General features: G+C 39.6%; 1 protein-coding gene and 1 non-coding gene across 3 annotated transcripts in view; both read left to right on the top strand.

Annotated features, from left to right (window-relative positions):
• The first annotated feature begins 3,326 nt into the window (after positions 1–3,326).
• On the top strand, positions 3,327–3,432 carry LOC125174224 (U6 spliceosomal RNA). Its single transcript, XR_007155346.1, has one exon. It is a non-coding gene; the product is annotated as a U6 spliceosomal RNA (small nuclear RNA).
• A 2,741-nt stretch (positions 3,433–6,173) lies between these two features.
• Positions 6,174–26,737, top strand: part of PATJ (PATJ crumbs cell polarity complex component) — a 367,631-nt gene continuing 347,067 nt past the window's right edge. For both annotated transcript variants that reach the window (XM_047870413.1, XM_047870411.1), the window contains exons 1-5: positions 6,174–6,250; positions 20,934–20,990; positions 21,089–21,255; positions 23,998–24,192; positions 25,764–25,903. In XM_047870413.1, coding sequence (XP_047726369.1) covers positions 20,969–20,990; positions 21,089–21,255; positions 23,998–24,192; positions 25,764–25,903 — 524 coding nt within the window. In that variant the 5' untranslated portion in view covers positions 6,174–6,250; positions 20,934–20,968. The remainder of the gene's footprint in view (positions 6,251–20,933; positions 20,991–21,088; positions 21,256–23,997; positions 24,193–25,763; positions 25,904–26,737) is intronic.

The following is a 26,737-nucleotide window of genomic DNA, read 5'->3' as shown; positions in this document are numbered from 1 at the left end:
GATTTAAATACTTCATGTTTCCTAGGGGACAAGATAAACAGTTAAAGTACTATTTGATAATTGTTAAGAGAAGCACATAGTTACAAGGGCACCTGTGTGGCTCAGTTGGTTGAGTGTCTGACTCTTGATTTCTGCTCAGGTCATGATCTCGGGGTCATGAGGTCAAGTCCCACATTGGGCTCAGCATTAGGCCCAGTGTTGGATTCTGCACTGGGCCTGAAGTCTACTTAAAAAAAAAAAAAAAATGCAGCCAAGAAAACTTAACCATTAACTTTAAGTTAAAATAATACCAATAATATATGTAATATATGGCTCAACCCCCATCCTGAGATAAAATTTAGCAAAGGGGTTGAGGTCAAGGATTAGCTACACATATTAATTGCTACACATATTATCTGGTAATAAAATACCAGAATATCTATTACACATATTTTCTGTGTAATAAAAGACAGTGATTTTGCATTTTGATTACCATTTTGATACTCTTTCAAAACATTCTTGTTTGATTTTCAAAATTCAATCTAAAGATAATCAGAAAGTAAAAGGAAGACTTTCTAGTCTGAATTTATTGAAATTATAACAAAATTAGGTATTTTCCTTATGACTGCAGGAATATTGCTGGTATTTGTATTTGTACCATTTTTCATATAAATTTATGAAATCTATTAACTCTATAGAGTTAAATATTTGAAAATACTTATGCTTTGCTGATTAATCCCATCATAAAATCTATTTTTATGGTTCTAATGATTATCTTCATTCTCTTTTGCAATGTATAAACTGAAAAGAAGACAAGAGTCTCCCATGAAAAGTAAAGAAACGATACAAAATTTTTAACTCTTGAAATGATGGTACACTTAAAAATTCACTTTCTCAGGTTACTACCTGCATTCTCCACCAACAATACAGATAAATAAACAAAAAAATTCACTTTCTCTTCTTACTGCCCCTTAATCTATTTTCTTGTGGCTCAGTAAAATACATTATTTCTTTGCATACATTGTCTCTGATCACATGATTACTACTTTTTCTAGTTCAGCTAAGTTCTTAAATCTCAATGCCAAATTTCTTTGTCATGTAAGAATTATATAGAATTCTATAGAAAGCAAAAGACATGAATAGCAGTCTAATACGGAAATTGCTGTATAGAAGCATTAGGAAAGGAGATTACCAGTGAAGCCTGAAGCAAAATTACCTTGGGATTTAAGGGCTCTGTACATTGGATCTTTCCACCCCTAAGATTCTATCATAGACCTAATTACATTAACAGATAGTTTCACCCTTAGCAAAACTTTCTGAGGAAATCAACCTGGGGGCACCTGGCTGGCTCACTGAATAGAACATGTGACCCTTGATCCCAGGGTTGTGAGCTGGAGCCCCACATTGGGTGTAGAGATTACTTAAAAAAAAAATAAAATCTTGGGGGGGAGGGTAGGGAAGGAAACCAACCTGACTCCTGTTTCTGTGGTTAGGACAGAAACACTAAGAGATAAAAGATTGTTACCCCCCCCAAAATTTTCTTTTTCATTTGACTGTGATAGGCAATTTTTTCTCCCAGTGATAAATTCATAGTATCAAGGCTCTGGTAGTGGGTTTTTATTGTTTTGTTTTGTTTTGTTTTTTGTTTTGTTTTGTAGTTTTATTTATTTTTAGTAATCTCTACACCCAACATGGGCTCGAAATCATGACCCCCAGATCAAGAGTAGCATGCCCCTCCCACTGAGTCAGCCAGGCGCCTCTAGGAGATATTTATTATGGTCAGCTGCATATTTGGAATTCTACCATGTCCATGCTGCTGTCTCTCAAGTATTTCCGATTGTGTCCTCTCTTTGTGCACCAATCTAGCTGCCTACTATCCAATTAACTTTGACTCATCACTTCGTAAGGCCTACTCTGTGCCAAGTATATTTCATCTTGAATGTCAAATGTAGGCTCTAAAACTGACTCTATCAGAGTCTGCTTCTCAAAAACCAGACCAGAATAAGTTGGCTTTTCTCTGTTTCACCATCCATATCCCTTCTATCAGGTTCAAAATTTAGAATCCTTTTTACATTTTATTTTTCTCCTTATTTTTCAGTAACTCCTTTAATCAGTAAGTGACTGATATTTTTAAATATTCATTTTTTTCAATCCTATTTTCTTAACCCTATTTTGGGTTATTTATCCTTTCCCATTTACCTTGCTATCATGATTTCTTCCTTTCTCTCTTTTTAAATATTTTATTTATTTTTGAGAGAGAGGGAGAGTGCACAAGTCGGGGAGGGACAGAGAGAGAGAGACAGGGAGACACGTATCTGAAGCAGGCTCCACACTCTGAGCTGTCAGCACAGAGCCTGACAGTGGGCTCAAACCCACAAGCTTCAAGATCATGACTGGAGCTGAAGTTGGATGCTTAATCAACTGAGCCACCCAGGGGCCCCCTCTCCTTTTTTTTTTTTTTTGTTTAATGTTTATTTTATTTTTGAGAGAGAGCATGACTGAGGGAATGTGGAGAAAGAGGGGGACAGAGGACCTGAGGGGGGCTCCTTGCTGACAGCAGCGAGTCTGAAGTGGGCTCCAACTAAAGAATAGTGGTTGAGATCAGACCTGAGGCGAAGTCTGATACTCAACCGACTGAGCCACCCAGGCACCCCCTTCCTCTTTCTGATCCTAGGCCGTCTCTCCAAGTTTGTCCATTCATTTTTTATACTGCTTCTGATTAATCTTTCATCAAAAAAAGAAAAACCTATATCATATTCAAAATCTTATTCAAAATCCTATGTAAGTTCTTTGGCATTGTTGACTTCAAAAATAAAATGGCCAGTTATTTTGCTAGAAAATGTTTTTGTTTTGTTTCGTTTTCCAGAAATAGCAGAGGAATTGCAATTTGAGACCTGCAAGCTATGGCAAACCATAGTCAAATCAAGAGAACAAAAGAGATGAATGGTACTCTACAGAAAAATGAGAAAGTTGGGAGGGGTTGCTTTGAACAAAGGTCCATTGGAGAAAAATGGAGTTCAGGGTGGTGATGGTTTCTCATTAGTTGACTTGTGGCAGTAACTCATTGGCTAGGCTGTTGCTGGGCGAGGAGAAAATCTTCCTCTTGCTGAGGTAGTAAAGTAGGCTTCTTTGGAGGGTCTGGAATTGACCTTAAGTTGATAGGGCATGAGCGCTTCTTCTTCAGGTCTCTCAGCTCTATTTTAAATATTTCCTTTATTCAGTTACACAGTATTTAGCCAAAGGAGTTGAAAACTTATGTGCACCCCAAACCCTGCACATAGATGTTTATGGCAGCTTTATTCATACTTGCCAAAATATGGAAGCAGTAAAGATGTCCTTTAGTGGGTGTGCACTCTTCAGCAGCACAAATTCTAAAATCAGAACAATAAAGAGAAAATTAGCATGGCCCTTGCGCAAAGATGCCCTTTAGTAGGTGAATATATAAACTGTGGTACATCCAGACAATGGAATATTATTTATTGCTTTAAAAAGAAAGAGCTGTAAAGCCATAGAAAACATGGAAGAATCTCAAATGCTTATTTCTAAGTAAAAGAAGCCAGTGTAAAAAGGCTATATACTATTTGATTCCAACTATCAGACATTTTGGAAAAGGTGAAACTACAGAGAGAATAAAAAGATCAGAGGCAGTCAGGAGTTGGAGGTAGCGTGAGGAATGAATAGGCAGAGTACAAGAGGAATTTTAAGGCGGTGAAAATACTCTGCATGATACTATAACTCACGATGCATTTAATACATTTATATATAAGTATATATGCTTATATTTATATAAATACTTATATTAATACTATACGTGTCACAATGCATTTATTTAAACCCATAGGGGATACAACATCAAGAGTGAACCTTAATGTAAACAATGGACTTTGGGTGATTTTGATGGGTCAATGGAGGTTCATTAATTGTAGCAGATATACCATTCTGGTGGGGGATGTTGATACAGGAGAAGGCTATGCATGTGTGGGAGAGACATTTGGGAAATCTGTCTTCCTTTCAATTTTGCTGTGACCCTAAAAGTTCTTTTAAAAAAAGTCTTTAAAAGAATAGACACCAGTCATTAAATGTTAAAATAGATAAATTCTGTTCAAAATTTTTTCAGTGGTTCTTTAATTTCTTAGAGATGAAGGATAAAGGATAAAATTCCCTAATGAGAATTAGAAGGGTTAAGTCACTTGCTAAAGTCACATATTTTCAGAAATGGTGGAGTCAGATTTCAAGCTCAGATCTTCTGATTGCACAGAGGTGTTCTTAAAAATTTTGTCTGTCTTCGTTATTCTATGAATAAGACACTGGAGGGTTCTAGGAGGTTAAAACAAACACAAACTAACTCAGTGCCAGAAAATGTTCACCATAGAGTAAGCTCCTTAAAAATCGCTGAATAAATTTTCATTGAATAAAATGCAAAAAAAAAAAAAAAATTTTTTTTTTTTTTAATTCCAGGAAAGAGTCAAAGGAAAGCTCACATTAAATTAACATAAAAATGTGGAGAAAATTAGATTAAATGTGGTTAGAGGGATGTTTGCTGGAGTAGTCATGGAGGCAGCTTTAGAGCAGAGACTTGAGTCTAGCCCTGGGGGAATGGTGGGGCTTGCAGGACATTCCACCCTTGGGAAAGAGTAGGAATAAGCAACAGAAAAGCCCTGGTGTGGTGATTCTAAGGCCATAACCAGACTTGTTTGGCCAGAGTAGGATCTTGGAGATGTTAAGTGGGAGAATAGGTTGAAGAGTCAGCAAGAGGGGGTAGAATTGAGAAGATCTTGCATATTAAGAAGCTTGAACTTTGTTTCATGATCAATTCAAAGACATGTTATTTTGGGGGAAAGGGGAAATATATTCAAAACCACTATCACATGTTAGAGTAAGAAGAGACGCAATGCTTGCAAAGTGATGCTTCAAGATTAATTGGTCCCCACCTGTATGCTGCACCAGTGCCTTGGGAAACATTACCTTCTCCATTTTACCTTAATCCCAAACACGGGTAAAAAATCTGTTTAGGTCCTAACAGATGATTTCAACAAGCATCATCTCTTTATCTTCCAGAAGTTCTAGGTTCATTCTATTTGGTAATCTAAGTTACTGTATAAATTTATTTCCCTTAATAGTTAGTTCCTAAGAGGCAGGGCCATGCTGCAATTATGTATCTCTTTTTAGGAGGCCTAGGAAGCAATATATCCTTGAAAACAAGCAAACTAACAACACTATAAATTATATTACAACAAATGTTCTTATGTTGCAGGTGTTTTGTATATATACCTCATCTTCCTTGAGGACAGGTATCTCTTTTTTTTTTTTTTTTAACATTTTGTAAGCACTGTGCCTAACAAACACCGCATTTATTCAATGAACACAGACCTGAAGACTGATTTTTATGGTTAATGCATGGACCTTATTATACAAAGTAAAAGGCCTGTCATAAAAATTGTTAGTTACATTAAAGAGAGTGGAATAAAGACAGGGGAATTGTAGGTTTTACACAGATCTTTCTCAAAGTCAAGTTACGATAACAAGAATAAGAACGTTAAGATGTCTAGTGAAGTCAACACTGGACCTAGAGTCAGACGATCCCATGTGGTCCCAAACTTTGGGCAAATCACGTAACCTATCAGGAGCGCGCAGTTCTTCCATCAATTTCTTCACGAAGGAAAATGAGATCTGTATAAGCTAGTGCCCGGCATTTTGCAGGAATACTCCATATTCCTTTATTTCCCAACTAAATTTCCCCAGGTATACTTCTTAGAATTTAATGTTGGGTCAGACGATAAAGGAAACACAAGGAAGATATGACGAAACAGAAAGGAGAGGCACCATGGAGGACTCAGCCGGTCTTCCATTTGCTCGACCTTGGGTCACGCTCTCCTCTTAGCCCTTCAACAACACCTGTCCGGCCAGGGATCTCCCCACCCACCCCATTAGCGCCGACCGCCCCCACCACTTGGCATTTCACCTGCCCATGCGGCCCCCAGACCCCCCTTTTCCAGCATTTGTAACCCTGCCTCGCGCAGACGAACTCCACCTGCAGAAAACAGGGAAGCCCACCGCCCCCGCCCCCGCGCTCCCGGGACTCGGCCTCCCAGTGCCCAGGCTCCCCCGCCCGCGCCACCCCGGCGCCCCGCCCCGGGCGGGGAGGGTCGGTGCGAGGGAAGGGCCTGCCAGGTGAGGCGCGGTCACCCAGGGCCTCTCACTTCCGCCCAGGTGAGGGAGGGCTGACGCTGAGCCGGCCCGCTCGCTCCCGCCAGCGCCGCTGCGGGACCAGGTAAAGCAGGGGTCCGGGCTGTGCGGGCGCGTGCGGTACGGGGTGGTGGTCCCCGCGTCCAGAGGCCCGCGCGGGGCCGCTCGTCTTGCCGTTGTGGAGCCCGCCTTCCCTGCAGCCGGCGCGCCCTCCGCCCGCCCTCCGGGAGGAGGTGCGCCCTGGAGACCCGGGGCGCCGCTGAGCGCCGCGCCAGGCCCGCGGAGGGTGCGGGGCGCCGTCCTCCCGCGCGGGGCCCTGGTGACCCCAACGTGGGCGTCCCCGCGGCTGGGTGCACAGCTCTCTGGGGGCACCGGCCGCCGGCCGCGGTGCCGCCCCGCCTCAGCAGGCCCTGCCGGCCCTCAAATCTCGGCCCATTTCTGTTCCGGGATTGGCAGGGATCACAGTTTGCACCCAGATCGGTGCCTGCGCTTGGCCCCACAGCTGGGCGGAGTCTTCCTCCACTGGTGACGGCGAGAGGAGTGAACAGGTGGTGGCCTGCCACGGGGGTCCGGAGAAGAAGGGGGTTCCCAGATCTCGTCTGAGTGGACGACTTGGCCCTGGCCTCCTCTGGGTGCCCGATGGTCACGTAGCCGCGTTCCCAGGACGGCGGTCAGGCTCGGGCTCTGCTAACCTCCCTTTTCAGATGGGGAGGATCAGCTGGAAAGTACCGTGGCCTCCAGCCTTTGGGGGAATTTCTGGATTCCTGCTTTTAAGTCAAGCTCAGGAAAACATTTTCAAATCCTACCCCTTCCCCCACCCCAGGCGCCCCAGCCCGGCTAGCACACCTAGCAGGAGTGCCAAATTAATCTCCCCCAGGAGCGTTCGCTTGGCACTTTGTCGTATCTCCAGATGGTTCTTCTCACTTTGGATTCAAATTAGTTGTTTACTGGTTTGTCTCTGCGATTGAAAGAGTTCGACTTTCAGGGCCCTATGTCTCTAGCTAGCTTCTCAGCTGTATTTAGACTCTGGCCGTTGATAGCTATGCAACAAGCATGTGTTTCTTAAATTAATGAAGAAGCTTTCTGGAGACCTAGAAGAAATCTCCGTTATGCCGAGAATGGTAACACCACATTCTAGGCTGTCTAAGCTCCTATTGGCTGCCAACTCATTTGTACACATTGTTTAAATTTTTGTTTTTTATTTTTTAATGTTACTTGTTTTTGAGAGAGAATCTGAAGCAGGTGCCCAGCTGTCAACACAGACCCAGACCCAAGGCTCGAACTCACAAACGTCAAGATGGTGACCTGAACCAACTGAGCCACCCAGGCGCCCCTGTACACATCTTTTTTAGAAAAAAGCTAGTGGTTGTAAAAACTCAAATTGCTTCATTTTGCAGTATTGGAACCGGGGGATTGTGACTTTTAACTAAAATGAACTTGATGTTTCCCAGCCCCTGTGGCCTATATAAAGATTATTAAAAATTTAAAATAATTACAAAGTTAATAAATACCAGAGCTGGAAGGTACTTTCTGAGATAGAATTTGCAAACTATTCTGAAGAGATTTGCTCTTGCTAATTGAGATCCTGTTAACAGTCACATAAGATGACCTTAGCATTAGAATAATAGTTGTGTTTAAAAATTGAAAAGAAATTGTACTAAGCTCTTATCTGTGTTTAATACCCTAAATACGTTTATTATTTTCTAAGTGAACTCTACTCCCAAGATGGGGCCCAAACTCACCGCCTGGAGAGATCAAGAGTTTCATGCTCTGATGAGCCAAACAGGCAACCCTAAAGGCCTAAGTTTAAGTCATGTATGAATATTAAACTATAAACATCCTATATGCATCATAGAAAATTGAAGAGAATTTTTATAAAAGGAAGTAAAAGCATACACAAACCCACCTACCACTGGAAGTAACCACTAATAAAATTATGGTATATTGTCTTTCAGTTAGTATTCTTAAAAAGGGAAACCTGTGTATTTTCCCATAGTGACTTCACTTTGGAACCTTGTGATTCTGAGATGGGTTCAGCATTCAGTAATCCTTGTACTTGCATTTTTACTTAAAGGCTTTTGGGGTGCATGGGTGGCTCAGTGGGTTAAGCATCCAACTTTGGCTCAGGTCATGATCTCATAGTGGCTTCCAGCCCCATGTTGCACTCTGTGCTGACAGCTCAGAGCCTGGAGCCTACTTTGGATTCTGTGTCTCCCTCTCTCTGCCCCTCCCCTGCTCACACTCTGTCTCTCTCAAAAAAGAAAACAAACAAACAAACATTAAAAACAAAACAAAACACCTTTGTTACTGGAGGTGCCTGGGTTGCTCAGTCTGTTAAGGGACTATCTTCATTTCAGCTCTGGTCTTACCTCCCCCTCTCTTTGCCCCTCCCCTCCTCACATGCTCTCTTGCTCTCAAAAACAAACATTAAAAAAACCTAAAAAAACATTTAATACTAGTCCTTAAACTAAACAACCAAGTATTCTGAGTTTACTTGCTTTGTTAAAGTGTAACAAAAATACATTAGGTCGTGAAATCAAAATTGGGTTTAATTTGTAAAGATTTTGTTCATCTTGGTAGTGTATTTTTGAGAGAATCATTCCGCCTTTATATTGTTTGACCATTGCTATGTTTTTCTCATACTCCGATGTTTTTGTGTAGATTTGGATGCCTTTTTTAAGCCCTCATTTTATGTTCTGGTGCAAATAGAAATTTAGAGCCTGTCAATACACTTTAGTCACTGGGATGGATCTATGCTGAACATGAAGGTTTCACTTCTGTTTTGCTGTGCACAACGGTGTAGACTGGATTTTGGAGACATGGTATTGAGTCCATTTACCATATAACTTGGCAAGTCACATAACCCTGGTCCTCTGTTTTCTCATCTGTAAATGATCTACCTCACTGAGCTCGGGGGAGGTTGAAGTTAAATCCTTTTAAGAATGTGTCTTGTAAACCGTGAGCCACTATTTCCCCCCTTTGTGCTCCTCCACTGTGATGTTTAATTCTGATAAAATTAGGGAGTTGTGCTATTTTTATTGGGAAGCACGGAAGGTTGTGAGTTACTTTGATAAAAGGCATAGAGACCATATTAGCTGTTCAATAAACATCTTTGCTAAAAACACTGTACAGGGATCTTTCTGAAAAGCCATAGGTTAAAACTGCTGTCAACATGGTTAGCTACTTGTACATGTGACTATTGGGCACTTCAAATAGGGCCATTTGGGATGGTGATGTAAATGTAAAAATGCACGTCAAATTTTGAAGGTTTAGTGTAAAAAAAGAACTTGTTATATTTATATATTGAAATGTTTGTATATTTTGGGTGAAGCAAAATATATTATTAAAATTAATTTTCCCTGGGGCACCTGGGTGGCTCAGTCAGTTGAGTGCCAGACTTTGGCTCAGGTCATGATCTTGTGGTTCATGAGTTCGAGCCCCACATGGGGCACACTGCTGTCAGTGCAGAGCCAGCTTCAGATTCTCTGTCCCCCCTCTCTGCCCCTGCTTCACTCGTGCTCTGTCTCTCAAAAATAAACATTAAAAAAATTTAAAATTAACTTACCCTGTTGCTTTTAACATTTTTCATGCAGCTACTAGAAAAATTTAAATATTAAAAAAAAAAAGATTACTTATGTGGCTCACATTGTTTTTCTATTGAACAGCACTGGGTTAGGATTCAGTATGAGTATGTTTATCCTTAAGAGGGTTTAGTTGACTGAAGCACTTATTCCTACCTATAAACAGTTTTTTTTAATTCCCGAGTTATAGACCTTCCCACTCCCCCTCCTTGTATATATTGCATTAGTGAACATTTTTATAGTTTAGTCTTCTGAGAAATAACCATTAATGAGTACATAGCAAAATCTCAGCTACAAGTTTTTCTGAAGCCCTTAAAATATCTTAAATAATTTTGGTTGAAAAGAGATGTTAATAACAATAGTAGCTCTTATTCATTGAATGTACACTGTGTGCCAGGCTGAATGTTTTACAATACCTTATTTAGTCCTTCCAACTGTACATATGTTGTAGTTTTCATTAACTATTTTACAAATGAGGAATCTGAAGTATAGGGAAATTTAAACAACTGGCATAAGAACCCAGAGCTGGTCCCAGCAGTAGAAACCAGGTCTCCATGATTTCAAAGTTCATAGGCTATAGAATCTTATTTTATGCATTGGTTATCGAATCAATACGGGAAAGGAGTATATTATTGAGGTAGGTATTTAGCTTCATCCTGTTTTTGTGTTTGTCACCAGTAGGAAACCATCCAAATACCCATCCACAGGAGATTGGGTGAAGAAATCATGGATTCCTAGAGTGGAATACTATATAGTAGTTATAGTAAATGAAAAGAAGCTATGTGTATCATCATGACTAATTTTATTTTATTTTTAGAAGGCAAAGCTTGTAGTCAAAAAGGAGGCATTTTTATTTATATCTTTAAATTTTATTTATTTTTATTTTAGAGAGTGTGCACGAGTGAGGAAGAGGGGCAGAGAGAGAGAAATAGAATCTCAAGCAGGCTCCCCGTTCAGTGCGGAACCTGATATGGAATCAAGCCCCATGACCCGGGGATCATGACCTGAGCCGAAATCAAGAGTGGGCTGCTCAGCTGACTTGAGCCACCCAGGTGCTCCATGACTAAATCTTAACATTGCAAAGTTAAGTAAAACAAATTGCTGCAGGATAAATGTACAGTACGTTCACCATTTATATAGTTTAAAAACCATCGAACAATAATGTTGTAAACAAACATGTTTACATGTAGTGTGTGTTTAAGAATTTCAGATTTGGGGTGCCTATGGTCCAGGTCATGATCTCATGGTGAGTTCGAGACCCGGGTCAGGCTCTGTGCTGACAGGTCAGAGCCTGGAGCCTACTTTGGATTCTGTGTCTCCCACTGTCTCTGCCCCTCCCCCACTGTGCTCTGTCTCTTATCTCTCTCTCTCTCAAAAATAAGCATAAAAGAAAAATCTTTAAAGAATTTCAGACTTGAGGGGTGCCTGAGTGGCTCAGTCGGTTAAGCGTCCGACTTCAACTCAGGTCATGATCTCATGGTTCATGGGTTTGAGCCCTGCATCGGGCTCTGTAACTGACAGTTCAAAGCCTGGAGCCTGCTTCAGATTCTGTGCTTCCCTGTCTCTCTGGTCCTCCCCGACTCATGCTGTTTCTCTCTCTCTCTCTCTCTCTCTCTCTCTCTCTCTCAAAAATAAATAAACATTAAAAATTTTTTTTTTTAAAAAAAGTAAGAATTTCAGGTTTAAGGGGCTCCTGGGTGACTCAGTTGGTTAAGCTTTCTACTTCAGCCCAGGTCATAATCTCACAGTTGTTGAGTTCAAACCTCCGCATTGGTCTCTGCTGACAGCTCAGAGCCTGGAGCCTGCTTAGGATTCTGTGTCTCCCTGTCTCTCTGCCCCTCCCCTGCTCTCACTCTGTCTCTGTCTCTCTCTCTCAAAAATAAACATTAAAAAAAAAAAAGAATTTCAGATTTTAATTCTGTTTATGTTATGTTGATGACATGCATTTGTGAAGCTGCCTTCAGGTTAAAAGAAATTAGTGGGAGCATTTGGATGGCTCAGTCAGTTAAGCCACCAACTCTTGGTTTCTGCTCAGGTCATGATGTTTCACAGTTTGTGAGACTGAGCCCCACGTTGGGCTCTGCACTGACAGCAGGGAGCCTGCTTGGGATTCATTCTCTCTCTCTCTCTCTCTCTCTCTGTCTCTCTCTCTGCCTCTTCCCCGCATGTGCAAGCTTTCTCTTAAAATAAATAAACTTTAAAAACAAAACAAAAATTAGTAAAATTTCCATGAGATGAGCATTCTCTTATGTTGGCCTTACTCGAAAAACAAAACCAGAGTCCCATACTTTTGGTGTTTTGCACATCTTGCCTAGCTGGTAGGTAGCTTTCAGGTGCAGAACGTTTTTCATTTAGCTTTGGCCACTAACTGATGGGCATGACTTTGACAATAGGGGCAGGGTGGGGCTTCTGCCTTGAGTAGGGTAGTCGGTGCCCTAGGAGTTACTTTCTGGAGATTTTAATGAAGCTCCCAGGCAGAGCATGGTAGGAGAGGAAGGTGAGTTGAGGGGTACGTTGACAGACATTTTCTCTCTGTTGTGAAATATCTGATTCCTGTTTTTAAAATCATTAACAGTTGACCTTCCCTCCTCCCAAGGTGAAATTTCCCCTTTGTTGTTTTGAAATTGTAGGTGTTATGCCCAGAATTCGTGATCCCCAAAGACCACTAGGGAGCCGAGTCCAATGCAAAAGCAAAGAGCCTTTATTCGAGCTAGCTCGAGCTCAATCCCCTACCTGCACCGACGCAGCGGTGAGATACCAGGGAAAAAGCGCGAGTTTCAAAAGGACAAAGGTTTTATTGGGGCCTGGGGGCAGTTGGTGAGGTAATGGCTATGGCCTCAGCCGATTGGCTGGGGAAGGGTCCGAGTCCTGTTAGGCAGGTGAGGGAGGGTTTACTCAAGGGGAGGAGGTGTGGTCAAGGTGAAGGACACAGAACAAGATGGAGTCGGCTGGCATAGGCCCGACCTTTCATAGGAAGGTTTCTGCATCTGCAATATGGGGTGATAGTACTACGTTGTTAATTAAGATAAATGAGATGTTTTACAGAATGAAAGACCTTGGATTTGGTGCATAGTAAACACCAAAAGTTGAGTTACCTGATTTAGTGACTGATAAAATGGATTGGGGAAAAAGGTCAGGAGGAAAAGGGAGGGTGAACATTGGTGGGAAGGGTTTCCAAAGCCTAGTTTTGTCTATTTCACAATTTGCTGCGACTGTTTTGAGTATCTCAAGCATGTCAAAAATGCCATGACCATATTTCTGGAGAGAAAGGCATACAGCCTACAGTGTGGGGAGAATTGAACAGATTATTTGAGGTGGAAACTAATCATTTATGAATGCCTGGGTCTTTTCAGTGAGGGACTGGCTATACAGAGATCCATAAGGGTGAACATTGCCCTGATTTGGTTTTTCTTGTTTTTGTCAATTATTAGAGAAAACTGCCACCATCAGAAATACAAAAGCATACTATAAAACAGTTTAACTTCACTCTCACATGGTAGCCAATCACAGAGAGTATTGATATGCATTGATTAACTTTGAATAGTTCAATAAGAAAATTATATTGCCAACTGAATTATTCTGGAAAACTGACTCAATTTTCAGTTCTGATTCTGAGTTTAACATGGTATCATTTATCTTCAACTTCTATATATTCTGAATAGCATTAAATGGACTTAATTAAAAAAATTTTAATGTTTATTTTTGAAAAACAGAGCATGAGGGGGGAGGGGCAGAGAGGGGGAGACACAGAATCTGAAGCACAGAGCTAGACGCAGGGCTCAAACCCATGAACCCCGAGATCATGACCTGAGCTGAAGTCGGACGCTTAGCCAACTGAGCCACCCAGGTGCCCCTAAGTGGACTTAATTAAGGATTGGCTATGACTTAAGCATATGACCCCCAAATATCAAGATCTTTCTGGAATTTGTATATGTTTTCAGAATTCTAAGAATATAGTGCTTTGACAGCAGCCAAAAATACATTATTTACATTTAAAGGGTTTACAAAAGGCCTTGTCATCTGATAGGGGCACAAGACTATGACAGCTGTCTTGAATCTGCATTAGCATGGTAGCAGATGTGTTTACTTTGGCTAGGAGAGTTTGTTTTCCATTCAATTGATACCTTACAAATACTGAGCTTTGAGAACAAAAGGTATGATAATTAGATAACCACCTGGGCTTTGTACTCCTAAGGAAGCAATAGAAACTTAGTTGGTCTTGACCTTCTAATTTTGAGCAACTTCTGAAATCATGACTTCGTTTTTACAGTTAATAGCTTTTAGGTTGTTCAAACTCCCTGGTTGGCTCTGGGGAATTCCCAGTGAGGCCTTTCATTGTGATCTCCCAATTCACATCTGCAGTTAGATGCTGAATACCTGTACTTTGCCAAGCTGACTGCCAGTGATCTTTTTTCCCTCCAAATTTGTCCCGATGTGTTCTATTCCATGTGCTATTGGGAATCTGAAAAGTGTGTTTACCGGGGTCCTTAGTTTGGTTAAATTCTTGAACTGAGGAGATTAATAAATCAATTCAATAAGTTTCCTCCACCTGGAAATTTAAGTCAAGTTACATTTCTATCTCTGCATCAGCTTTTTTTTTTTTCACATACTCCATTAATTGTTAATGGCTAAAGGCATGGGTATAAAAAAAAAAGCCACAATATTATAATAATTTCCTTCTGTCAAATCCTACAGTGAACCAGACATGAAAAATTCATGGCTCAAACTCACTTGATCAATGATGGAGTGGAAGCTGAGCATAATAACTACTTCTCTGGAGGCTGTACGACTATGAGGACAGTGGCACACTGTGGCATTTTAATGTCTAGGCTATGACTGATTTTAGGTGGTCTATCTCTGACAAGCTAGACTCCACTTTACCATGTTTAAACAAACTTGAGATTCCTTGCTGTAAGCCTTATTTCTTAGCCTAGTCAAATAGATCAAAGTTGTTTGGTTGAAGATTTCTTAGGACCATGAAATGAGAGGCCACTTAGCCTACGTGCTGATTACTGGATGTTCAGCTCTAGAGTTATGGCATTTCTTCCTTCTGTCGTCATATGCTCTTAAGGCTTTAGTGGCCTTCCCTAGATATTCCCTAGCACGATGGAATTGTAGTAATTTTCCGGTAATCCTTCCAGTAATTAAATATGAGTCAGAGGGTTGGATGACCACCCATTGTCTATCCTTAACGTTTCCGGAAGCATACTCTACCACCATGGTTTCCAAAATGCACAGGATGATTCAATTGGGAAGATGACAAGAAAACCTTACTTTTTTAGTGCTTTTATCTTACTGTCATGGTATTTTTTATTTTATTCATGTTTTAAAACATATGTAAATAATAGTGATATGTGTTTATAATTATAAAAAATAAGGTGAATAGTCAACATATTTTCACTGATGGGAATGTTTGAATACCACTAATCTATCCTATTACCAGAATTACCTTTTTAAATAGAAATCTGGACTCAATACTTCCCTACTTAAAAGCCTTTAATTACTTCCTGTTGCTTACAGGATAAAGACCAGTCTACTTAACATTATTTACAAGGACCCTCTCAAAGTCTATTTAAGTCTGTGCTTCTTAAACCGTCAGTGGTAAGAGATCAGGGTTCCCCTGCACCCCCAGTCTTTCAAGGACTGATATTTTTGTAACATAATTTGTTAGAAAAATGAATTGTTAGAACAAGGAGATTTTTTAAAAAGTCAAGTTTTTATTACTACATTGAATAAACATGACTGTACCACACTGCATGGTTTTTAAGTACCAATTTTGGTACTTATCTCTTTGTCAGCCAAACATCAATTTGCAGTCCACATCTGCAGTAAAAACAAAACAAGCCAACTATTTTTTTGTCCTATTTTCAGAGGCTTTATATACAATACGTCATTTAAAGCTGGTTAATATTCTTACGGAGAATCATGCATTTTTATGCCTGTGTACTGTGGTTCTCCAATTGTGGTCTCTAGGCTATAGCAGCCTCAGGGTAACATGGGAACTTTGTTTGAAATGCGAGTTCTCTGGCTCACTTCAGACCTGCACAATCAGAAACTCTGGAGGGTAGCCCCCCCCCCGCCCCCCCAGCTTGTGTTTCAACAAGCCATCCAGGTGATTCTGATGCCTGCTAAAATTTGAGAACCACTGACCAAGGGCATCCCTATATTTCATTCAAACTGTAATACTTAAAATTTTTTTAATTCTGTAACTGGGAGTTTGTACCTTTTTAATCTTCTGTTTACCCATCCCTCCACCCACCTCCCCTCTGGCAACCATCAGTTTGTTCTCTGTATTTAAGAGGTTGTTGTTGTTACTCATTTTTTTAGATTCCATTTGTCTTTCTTTGACTTATTTCACTTAGCATAATAAGCTTTGGATCCATCCCAATGGGAGGGTTGCATTCTTTTTTATGGCTGAGTAATATCCATTGTGTGTGTGTGTGTGTGTGTGTGTGTGTGTGTGTGTGTGTGTGTGTGCGCGGCTACATCTTTTCTATCCATTCACAACTGCAACACTTTTGCCAGTGAAATGAAACACTGTCAATGATGCTGGGTAATCTGAAACTATCTTGGGCAAATGGTCACTCTCCTCTTACACCCTATTCTCTTTCTTTTAAGAGAAGTTTCTACTGTGTTCTCATTCCACACATCCCCGCTCAGGCTTAGTCACTCTCCCTTTGTGATTTCGCTTAGTACATGGCACACACCTCTACTATTTATAGGCCTTATGATATTTCCTGTTGTGTTGTCATGATCTTTGTATCTGTGTGCTCTCTCACTAGGCCACATTTGCCATTATCTTTTTGTCTTTTTCAGTTATAAAATTAAGACATACTTTTAAAATAAAGTTCAAACAGCACTAAAATCTGTAAAAGTCTAAGTTTTTAATCTCTGCATCCTTATTTTTACTTTTTAGAAGTAATCACTATAAAATTGACTACCTTTCTAAAACTAGAAACCTACGCATGAGTACATATTTTTTTTTATAAATTGTTTATGAGAGAGAGCTTGTTCTCAAAAATAAGCAAACATTAAAAAATAAAAATCCATGAACAGCTTTAAGTTTCTCTTGCTTCCTTTGGAGTGCAAAAGTCAGGTTGTACTATGTTCTGTATCCTGATGCAGAGTGGTTGAGAGAAGGCTGTACTTAAAAAGACTGGGTTCAAGTCCTAGGTCTACCCTTAACTTCACATATGTGCTTGGACATGTTCCATTTTGCTTCCATTTTTTTTTTAAGTTTGTTTTGAGAGAGAGCGTGTGGGGGAGGGGTGGAGAGAATCCCAAACAGGTTCCACGCCCAGCATGGAGCCAGATGTGGGGCTCAATCTTACCACTGTGAGACCACAACCTGAATCGAATTCAAGAGTCCATGCTTAATGGACTGAGCTACCCAGATGCCGCAACGTATTTTTTTCCCTCACAAAAAGAAAATGCACCTATCCTGAAAGTTGCTGTTTTCCCTATTCAGTTGTGAGTGTTAGATAATATCCCTGTGTTAACATAGGGGGTTGAATTGTCAAAGCATGCTCATGTAAATGAGAGATCAAACTTCAAACCAGCACCAAAGCTTACTCATGATTCAGTGATTACAGGTAGGAGTTAGGCACAGACATTCCTTCCTGGAGGAGTACCCAGCCAGTAGGCATTCCAAAGAATGTCACTTTTCTTCTTAGGACACATTATCAACACACTTATGAAACCTAGTTATGTGTAGACATTAAGTAACGTATAAATATTTCTGACACACTTCAGCCACAATTTTTAATTTGTTTACAGGAATAAAGTACAACCTTAGGACACATTGTTGTTTTGTTTTAGATTACTGGACAAGTTCTCAACAATATATATATATGGAAACCTTTTTTTTTTTTTAATGTTTATTTATTTGAGAGAGAGAGATAGAGAGCATGAGCAAGGGAGGGGCAGAGAGAGAGGAAGACACAAAATCTGAATCAGGCTCCAGGCTCTGAGCTGTCAGCACAGAGCCCGATGCGGGGCTCAAACCCGTGAACTGTGAGATCATGACCTGAGTTGAAGTCGGATGCTTAACCTACTGAGCTACCTAGGCGCCCCCGGAAACATTTTTCTATAAGGAAACCTTTTGTTTTGGGGGAATCCTGAGTTTTATACTCTACGAGTTAGACAAATGTAAAATATCTGTGTGATTATCTCCTATTTTCTAGTCAGCCATGCCCCATAATTCCACATATTCTCAGATTATTTACAAAAAGCAATTAGGACAGATCAGGTATTTCCTGACATTTAAAAACATGGGCTATTACTTATTAAAAATCTTTAGAGGGTTTGGGAGGGGGTTTGGTTATCAAGCTGGCTATCCCTCCCTGAAGGAGGGAGCCACAGGCTTACTCTTAACCCTTTCCCTCCCATTGTCATTTCAATACATTCAGACCTACTTTATTATTGTAATGACTACTTTTTTTTTAGAAGTAGTACTTTTTAATTTTTTTTCTTTTACATTTATTTATTTTTGACAGAGACAGAGTACAAGCAGGGGGAGGGGCAGAGAGAGAATGAGACACAGAATCTGAGGTTCCAGGCTCTGAGCTGTCAGCACAGAGCCTGATGTGGGGCTCAAACTCACAGACTGTGAGATCATGACCTGAGCCAAAGTTGGACGCTTAACCAACTGAGCCACCCAGGCACCCCATGACTGACTACTTTTGATAGTTTAATTTTTCCGGGAGTTTTGTTCTTAAAAACAATGAAGTAAATATTCTTGTACACAAATCTGTGTGCCCGTCTGCAAGAATTTCTTTAAGAGAGACCCTCAGAGGTAGATATTCTGGGTAAAAGAGAATGCAAATTTAATATATTGATAGCTATTGCTAAGTTGCTCTCCTAAAAGGTTGTGCAAATTTATATTCCCGCCTTTTTTTCCGTGACATCTATGCTACATGCGGTTATTCATTTAAAAAAATTGCCAACTTGACAGTAAAAAATAGCATCTCATAGTTTTAGCTTGCATTCTTTATTTCAGAGTGGTTGATGTATTAATGACCACAAAGCTCTCTTGTCAATCCTCTTGGGCCTTAGGCTGCTATAGAAAAGGACAGTGCCATTGTAACTGTCTTTTGTTACTCAGTTACCTGTCAATGGGTAGTTGTAAAGGTTGCACAATTGAGATGCTGAGCTCATTGGTAGCGTTTCTGTGACGCTCTTATTCAGCAATTCTTTCTCACTGAATCCAGTGAACGTTTGGATGGAATACATGGACCTTTTATCAGTGCAGATGGCATCCCTTACTGGCTTTTAATATGCTTTCTTCTTAGTGACCTTGAATTAGAAGATAAAGACCTCATTCAGCAACTGTATCCAGAGTTGATGTAGGAAGATTTGAACTATATAATACTCCTGTTTCTCTGATGATTTATTACCATCTAGTGTACGATTAGGTTAAGTGACTGCTCTGAAAGTGCCATTTTGGTCAGAGCAGAGGGTTTGCTAGCATTTTGAGTTGTTACATTTCAGTTGAGTTCCATTTTAGGCATTTAATTTATTTGAATAAATCACTGGAATTAAAAAAACAGAAAATGCCAGTATATTGGGTGGTTACCTTTTGGAGACTCAGATGCACTTGGATCCGGGATCATTTGTGCAGTTGGGGACTTTTTTCCCCCTAATCTCTCTAAAATCATCTTCATCTCTTAATTTAGATGTTCTTTTCCAGCCCAGCCTCCTTTTTACAAAATCAACTTTATTAAAGTATAATTTAGGGGCAACTGGGTGGCTCAGTTGGTTAAATGTCCGACTTCGTCTCAAGTCATGATCTCACTCTCTGCCGTCCGTGAGTTCAAGCCCCATGTCAGGCTCTGTGCTGACAGCTTAGAGCCTGGAGCCTGCTTGGGATTCTGTGTCTTCCTCTCTCTCTGCTCCTCCCCTACTCAAGCTCCGTGTGTGTGTGTGTGTGTGTGTGTGTGTGTGTGTGTGTGTGTGTGTGTGTGTGTCTGTCTCTGTCTCTCTCAAAAATAAACATTAAAAAAAATTAAAGTTAATTTACATACAATAAAATGTACTGATTTAAAGAATATAAGACAATGAATGTTGACAAATGTATGCATCTGTGTGAATAGTACCCCATTCAAAACTTAGAACATTTCCATTTCCCCCAAAAGCACCCTCAAATCCCTTCCCAGTCAGCTCCTTTCTACCCTGCCCAGGTAAACTAATTTATAGCTATAGATTGAACTTCATGTGAATGGGATCATATAGTCTGTAACCTTTTTTGTCTTGTTTCTTTCACTCAACATTTGAGGGATTTTTGAGAACAATCCGTGTTGTGTATATTCATAATTTTTTTTCCTTTTTATTTCCGAATATTCTGTTTATGTTCTATAACATGTACACTCATCTGTTATTAGACGTTTGGGGTTTTGTAGTTTAGAGCTTTTATAAATAAAAATGCTATGAACCTTCATATACAGCTCTTCTGTGAATTCATATTTTCATTTTTCTTGGGTAAGTATTTAAGAGTGGAAGTGCTGAGTCATACAACAAGTGTATTTTTAACTTTATAAGAAACTACCAAACTTTTCCAAGCGTATGTGCATTTTATGTTCTTACTAGTGATGTATGAGAGTTCTGGTTGCTTCACATCTTTGTCAACAGTCAACAAATTGTCTGTTTTTCTTTCTAGTTTTAGCCATCTTAGCACCTCATTGTATTTTTTTTAAGTATTTTTTAATATTTATTTATTTATTTTGAGAGGAGGAGAGAATCCCAAGCAGGCTGTGTCTGTCAGCGTGGAGCCCATGAACTGTGAGATCATGATCTGAACTGAAATCAAGGGTTGGACACTTAACCAGCTAAGCCACCTAGATGCCTCAAATTGTAGCTTTTTTTTTTTTTTTGAATGTTTCTTTATTTTTGAGGGAGGGGAGGGGCAAAGAGAGAGAGACAGACAGAGGATCTGAAGCGGCCTCTGTGCCGGTATCAGAGAGCACGGCCCGGGGCTCCAACCCACAAAGTGTGAGATCCTGACCTGAGCCAAAGTCGGACACGTAACTGACAGAGCCACCTGGGGACCCCCCCAAATTGTAGTTTTAATTTGAATTTCCTGAGTGAAGTCTTTTGATGAAGAACGTTCTTGATGTTTTAATTTTTTTATAGTACTATAGAAAAGTATATGCTAATTGAAATTCATCTTTTGTATTTTAAAATTTTCTTTAGGTTTCTTTAGAAGAGATTGAAGACAGTAATTCAAAATGCCTGAAAATCCTGCTCCAGGTATGCTAGCTACACAGTTCTATCAGTGAATTAATGATTCAAACGATTCAAACGATGATGGGATTAACTTGTACTCTGGCTATCCTTCTTCAAACAAGATAAACTGCAGGTCCTACAAGTTCTTGATCGGCTGAAAATGAAACTGCAGGAGAAGGGGGACACATCGCAGAATGAGAAACTCTCTCTGTTTTATGAAACACTAAAGAGCCCTCTCTTCAATCAGATCCTTACACTTCAGCAGTCCATCAAGCAACTGAGAGGGCAAGTAAGTTACTCATCAGGGCTTTACGTGTTGGTATGTTCAAGCCAGCAAAGAAAGAAAGAGATAGAGACAAACTTGTCTCTCGGTGCACTTAATTCAACAGGGAGACTGTACTGGGACCTGCGACCTACAGGTAGCATTGCACGGATAGTTTCAAATGTTTGCGACAGGTGCCTGTCTGGCTCAGTCCTTAAAGCATGCACTCTTGGTCTCAGGGTCCTACGTTCAAGCCGCACGTTGGGTGTAGAGCTTACTTAAAAAATATATACATTGATGATAAATTTTGTGTTTAGAATATAAGTTGTACTTATTTAAATATGTAAAGGTCAGATACCTTCAGACTTCCCAACATTTTCTTCAGAATATAAAATAGTGTTGAGCTTAAATATGTTTTCTTCGTGAAGCCATTTTTTCTAGCGAGAAGTGATCATACCCTTGTACCATATTACTTACACCTCCCAATTATCAACTATTTATCAAATGTTAAATGTCATGGATTTTCTGATTAGAAAGGTCTCAGAAGCAGTATAACTGGTGTTTTACCTGGGTTTTCTCCACTACATACAGTATTGTACCCGAAGTCTTAGGGTTTCTACACACATGAGTGTTGAATTATAGATCACATGGCAGCACTTCGTAGAGTGATATCAATTAATAGTTTTAACTGTCCTCTTGGTTGCTGTTTTTTGGGGTCACGGAGGGCAAATTGATTTTAAATCATCTATTTTAGAAGGTGAGCTTGAAGAGTAGCTCTCCTATGGATTACATTTGGGCAGAGTTTTAATTTTTTTAAAATTTATTTTAGAGAGAGAGAGAGTACAAATGAGGAAGGGGCAGACAGAGAGGTAGATACAGAATCTGAAGCAGGCTCCAGCCTCTGAGCTGTCAGCACAGAGCCCGATGCAGGGCTCAAACCCACCAACGGTGAGATCATGACCTGGGCTGAGGTCGGAGGCTTAACTGACTGAGCCACCCAGGTGCCCCTGGGCAGAATTTTAAATGTAATTGGAGATAATGTAGCAGAACATTGTTAAGTGAAAATTAACAAAATCTGGGAAAAATGGTTTTTGCTAATAAACCAAAATGGCTGCCCATAAATATTTAGCAAGTGATTTTTCTTATAACAAATTAAGGATTAAAGTCTGTACATATGTCTTTTTGTGAATTTCTTTCTCTGGATCAGATTTATACCATAATTTTAGAACTCCCCATGTTGATGCTTTGGTACTATAGTCCCTGGCCAGGGGATGAGTCCTATAGAGCAAGTGAATGCTATTAATAGCAATAGAAATTGGGAAGGGTGACTACAAATCTGTTGCTCTTATTGGACGAAGAGTGGAATTCACCAACCACTCCATCATAATAACTATCTTTTGTATTTATATAGTTTGCAGTTGTTATATGCATAATCGTTGTATCCATTCAACTGTAAAATCTGAATTTTTTGAGTGTTTTCATAGAGTTTTGGTGGATATTGACTTTTTTTTTCCCCTATGTGGTCCTATTGACATTCGTTCTTCATGTTACCTTTATTCCGATGTGTTGGCACTCCTGTGTATATATATACATATATATATACATATATATATGTGTGTATATATATATACACACACATATATATATATATATATATATATATTTAAGTTTATTTATTTTGAGAGCACGAGAGCATGTACACAATGGGGAGGGCCAGAGGGAGTGAGAGATAGAATCCCAAGCAGGCCCCAAGCTGTCTGTCAGTGCAGAGCCTGACATGGGGCTCGACCTCACAAATTGTGAGATCATGACCTGAGCCGAAATTAAGAGTCAGACACTGACTGAGCCACCCAGGCGCCCTTCAACCAATGAGATTGTATTTTATTTCTCATTTTTTTTTAATGTTTATTTATTTTTGAGAGAGAGAGACACACACAGAGCGTGAGTGGGGGAGGGGCAGAGAGAGAGGGAGACACAGCATCTGAAGCAGTCTCCATCCAGGCTCTGAGCTGTCGAGCTGTCAGCACAGAGCCCAATGCAGGGCTTGAACCCACGAACCGTGAGATCATGACCTGAACTGAAGTCAGACACTTAACCGACTGAGCCACCCAGGCACCTCTCAGCCAATGATATTTTAAAAATTAACTTCTATTATTCACCATAACTATAGGTTTCTTTCCCCTCCTCCCACTTTTTTTCTATACCATGTAAGTATAAACAGTACTCATTTGCTGCTAATCTTGGTCAAGTTCCTTAACCTGTGAATCAGTTTTCATGTTCACAAAATGGAATAATATCTTTTAGGGCTATTGTAAGGATTAAATGAGATAATATGTAAGAGTCTGGTGTAGTACTTTGCTCATAGCAATCATTCATTAGATACTGTTACTGTTATTTTTGTTTCAATTACCTGTGGATCTTTTGTGGCCTTCTACATGGAAACGCAAAAGGGATCAGGGTCTTACATGTTTATCTGACTGGTTGTACCTGTGTATAAGAAGTGTAATGAGCTGTTGTACATGCTGTTAACTTAGGGTGATGGTAGAAGGCAGGAAGCAACATATTTTAAACTATTAAATATTCTGTGCAATACTAAATAAAAAAATTTTTAACCTTACAAACACACAGATTCATGTATCTGTATCATTTCTTTCTTGTGTAAATATTTAATATGCAATTTATACATGTAACGGGGAAAATAGAATATTTAATAAGTAATTTCTTTTGTGTAGGTTTCTGTTAATGATTCTCTTGTTTTCTCTCCGACAGCTCAGCCACATACCCTCAGATTGTTCAGCCAACTTTGATTTTTCTAGGAAAGGTTTATTAGTGTTTACAGATGGTGCCATTACTAACGGGAATGCCCAAAGACCCTCTAATAACCTGACTGCCTCTGGGTTGTTTCCTTGGACTCCTAATCTGGGAAATGAAGACTTTAATTCAGTCATTCAACAGATGGCTCAGGTAAAGTTATATCTTGTCATGGGACTATTTTGCTATATTTTTCCTCTTATAGGTTAAAAAAGAAAACAATACTCTTTAAAAAAAAAAACTCTTTGCCTTAAAATTAGTTTCTGTGTGTGTGGTTTGCTTGCATTTTTATATTGTTAGGAGAGATTGATACTATTTTTAACCTGTGTATTAGACATTTATTGACTTAAAATTACGTAAGGAAAATATCTGAGTGTGGCAAGGAGTTTTTAGACAATTCAATTTGACATATCTCTGCACTTGAAAGGGATTCTTAGGATTTTGGTCATAGGAGGAAAATTGATGTCTACCAGAAGTGATGAAGCTCCTTTGAAGCTATTTTTAATTTTTTATCAAGACAGAATTAATGAGAGTTAGACCTAATATAATTTGGAAAATCTAGGGAAACATTTGAAGGAGTCACCCAGTTTTACCCCTTGTACTATTAAAAATTAAATAGTTGAAATTTTGGATGTGTTAATGTTTGTTTACCTCACCTTCTAATAAGTATCTTTAAAAAAAAAAAGAAACATGAGTTTTAGAGTTAAATAGAATCGGTTTAAGGTGTGATATTTAAATATTCTATACCTAATTCCTTTTTTGACTTTATAGCTCTATCCTATTAATTTGACTAATAATTAAAAAAAATTTCTTTTTTAATGTTTATTCTTAGGGGGAGAGACAGAGAGAGAGAGAGAGAGAGAGAGAGAGAGCGAGCGCGAGCGAGAGCGCGAACACATGAGCAGGGGAGGGGCAGAGAGAGGAAGACACAGAATCCTAAGCAGGCTCCAGGCTCTGAGATGTCAGCACAGCTGACGTGGGGCTCAAACTCAGGACCCATGAGATCATGACCTGAGCCGAAGTCAGATGCTTAACTGACTGAGCCACCCAGGCGCCCCTAATGTAACGCTTTTGTTATGTGATTACATTTATGAAGTTCTCATGTCATAAATGTAGTTATTAACTAAAGCAATAAAATATGTGTTTGTTACAGGTTGAACCCATTTGAATGGTGGCCTTTCCATAATATTTTGAGTTAACCTAATAAAGTGGAATATTAATTCATCACAATAAAATTAAAAATTAGACCCTAAAAAAATGCAGCTGGTTCTAACTTCGGCTGAACACTAGCACATTCTCGATATCTATTTTGCTTTCCTCATTGAAAAATGTATTTTTCATGGAAAGAATTTAGAGAAATTCAGTGTAAAAAGTAATCTAGAATTTACTGTGGAAAAAGATGTTTTTCTCGGGAATTTTCATCCAGCTTGGGCTTCATCTCATAACGTGAATGAAGTGTGAAAATACCTCTCCGATTCCCTGAGGTTGCAGAATACTGCACATTCCCTCTCGTGTTCTACTGAAAATAACCAAGTGAGAGCATTTCCAGAAATAATTTATTGCTGAAATTCTGAGATTTTTTGGATAGAGATGACTTAAGAGAAGCTGTTTTTTGTGTTATTCACAAAAATAGCAATTTTAGTTCTTTGGAAAGGGTATGGTGGTTAAATATACTTTATTGACTTTTCCTTTTTTTTTTTTTTTTTTTAATCCCCCTTCATTAGGGTCGCCAAATTGAATATATTGAGATAGAACGACCTTCAACTGGAGGCCTGGGATTCAGTGTGGTGGCCCTTAGAAGTCAAAATCTGGGAGAAGTTGATATCTTTGTGAAGGAGGTACAGCCGGGGAGTATAGCAGACAGGTGAGGAGGGCGTTCCCTCTGTGTTTTGCTAATTTTTTTCTGATAATTCTGAAAATGTTATTATAAAGCAAATAAGAAACTAGTAATGAAAACAGTTAACGGTAGCAGCTAACACTTGCTCTCTTCCTATGCATTCGTCAGGCCTTTTGCAGATATTCTCCCATGTACTTGTGGCAGCGATCCAGCTGGTAGTATCATTGCCCTGTTTTATAGATGAGAAAGCTGGGTTTCAGAGAGGTTCAGCACTTTACCTGCAGTCACAGAGCTGTTGGCGCTGGAACCACGAGCCGTGATAGGATTCCAAGACAGCCGGTCTCCAAAGCTAGTGCTCTATTCCACCACATTCTCCCACAGTTGAGCATGGCATTTTAGCTATGTCTGATCAGTAAGATGGAAATACTGAAATTTGCATCTTAAGATTATAACAGCTGTTTTGGTGGTCATGTCACACTGTTGATTATTTCTCTTATCAATTAAAAGCTTCCTCAAATCTATGTGATTCCCCCTATTGTACTATTTTATTATTAAAATAAAATTTTTTTTAATGTTTATTTACTTTTTGAGAGAGAGAGAGAGTGAGAGAGAGAAACAGAGCGTGAGCAGGGGAGGGGCAGAGAGAGAATGAGACAGATTCCAGAGCAGGCTCCAGGCTCTGAGCTGTCAGCACAGAGCCTGACATGGGGCTCGAACTCACAAACTGTGAGTTCATGACCTGAGCTGAAGTCAGATGCTTGACTGACTGAGCCACCCAGGTGCCCCTTATTATTATTATTATTATTGTTATTGTTTGTTTTGTTTTATTTATTATTACTTTTTAAACATTTACATCAAAGT

This window comes from Prionailurus viverrinus, chromosome C1 (assembly GCF_022837055.1).
Source record: "Prionailurus viverrinus isolate Anna chromosome C1, UM_Priviv_1.0, whole genome shotgun sequence".
NCBI classification, from domain to species: domain Eukaryota; kingdom Metazoa; phylum Chordata; class Mammalia; order Carnivora; family Felidae; genus Prionailurus; species Prionailurus viverrinus.
The sequence above is the reverse complement of the archived record's forward strand: the minus strand, read 5'-3'. Positions and strand labels throughout refer to the sequence as shown.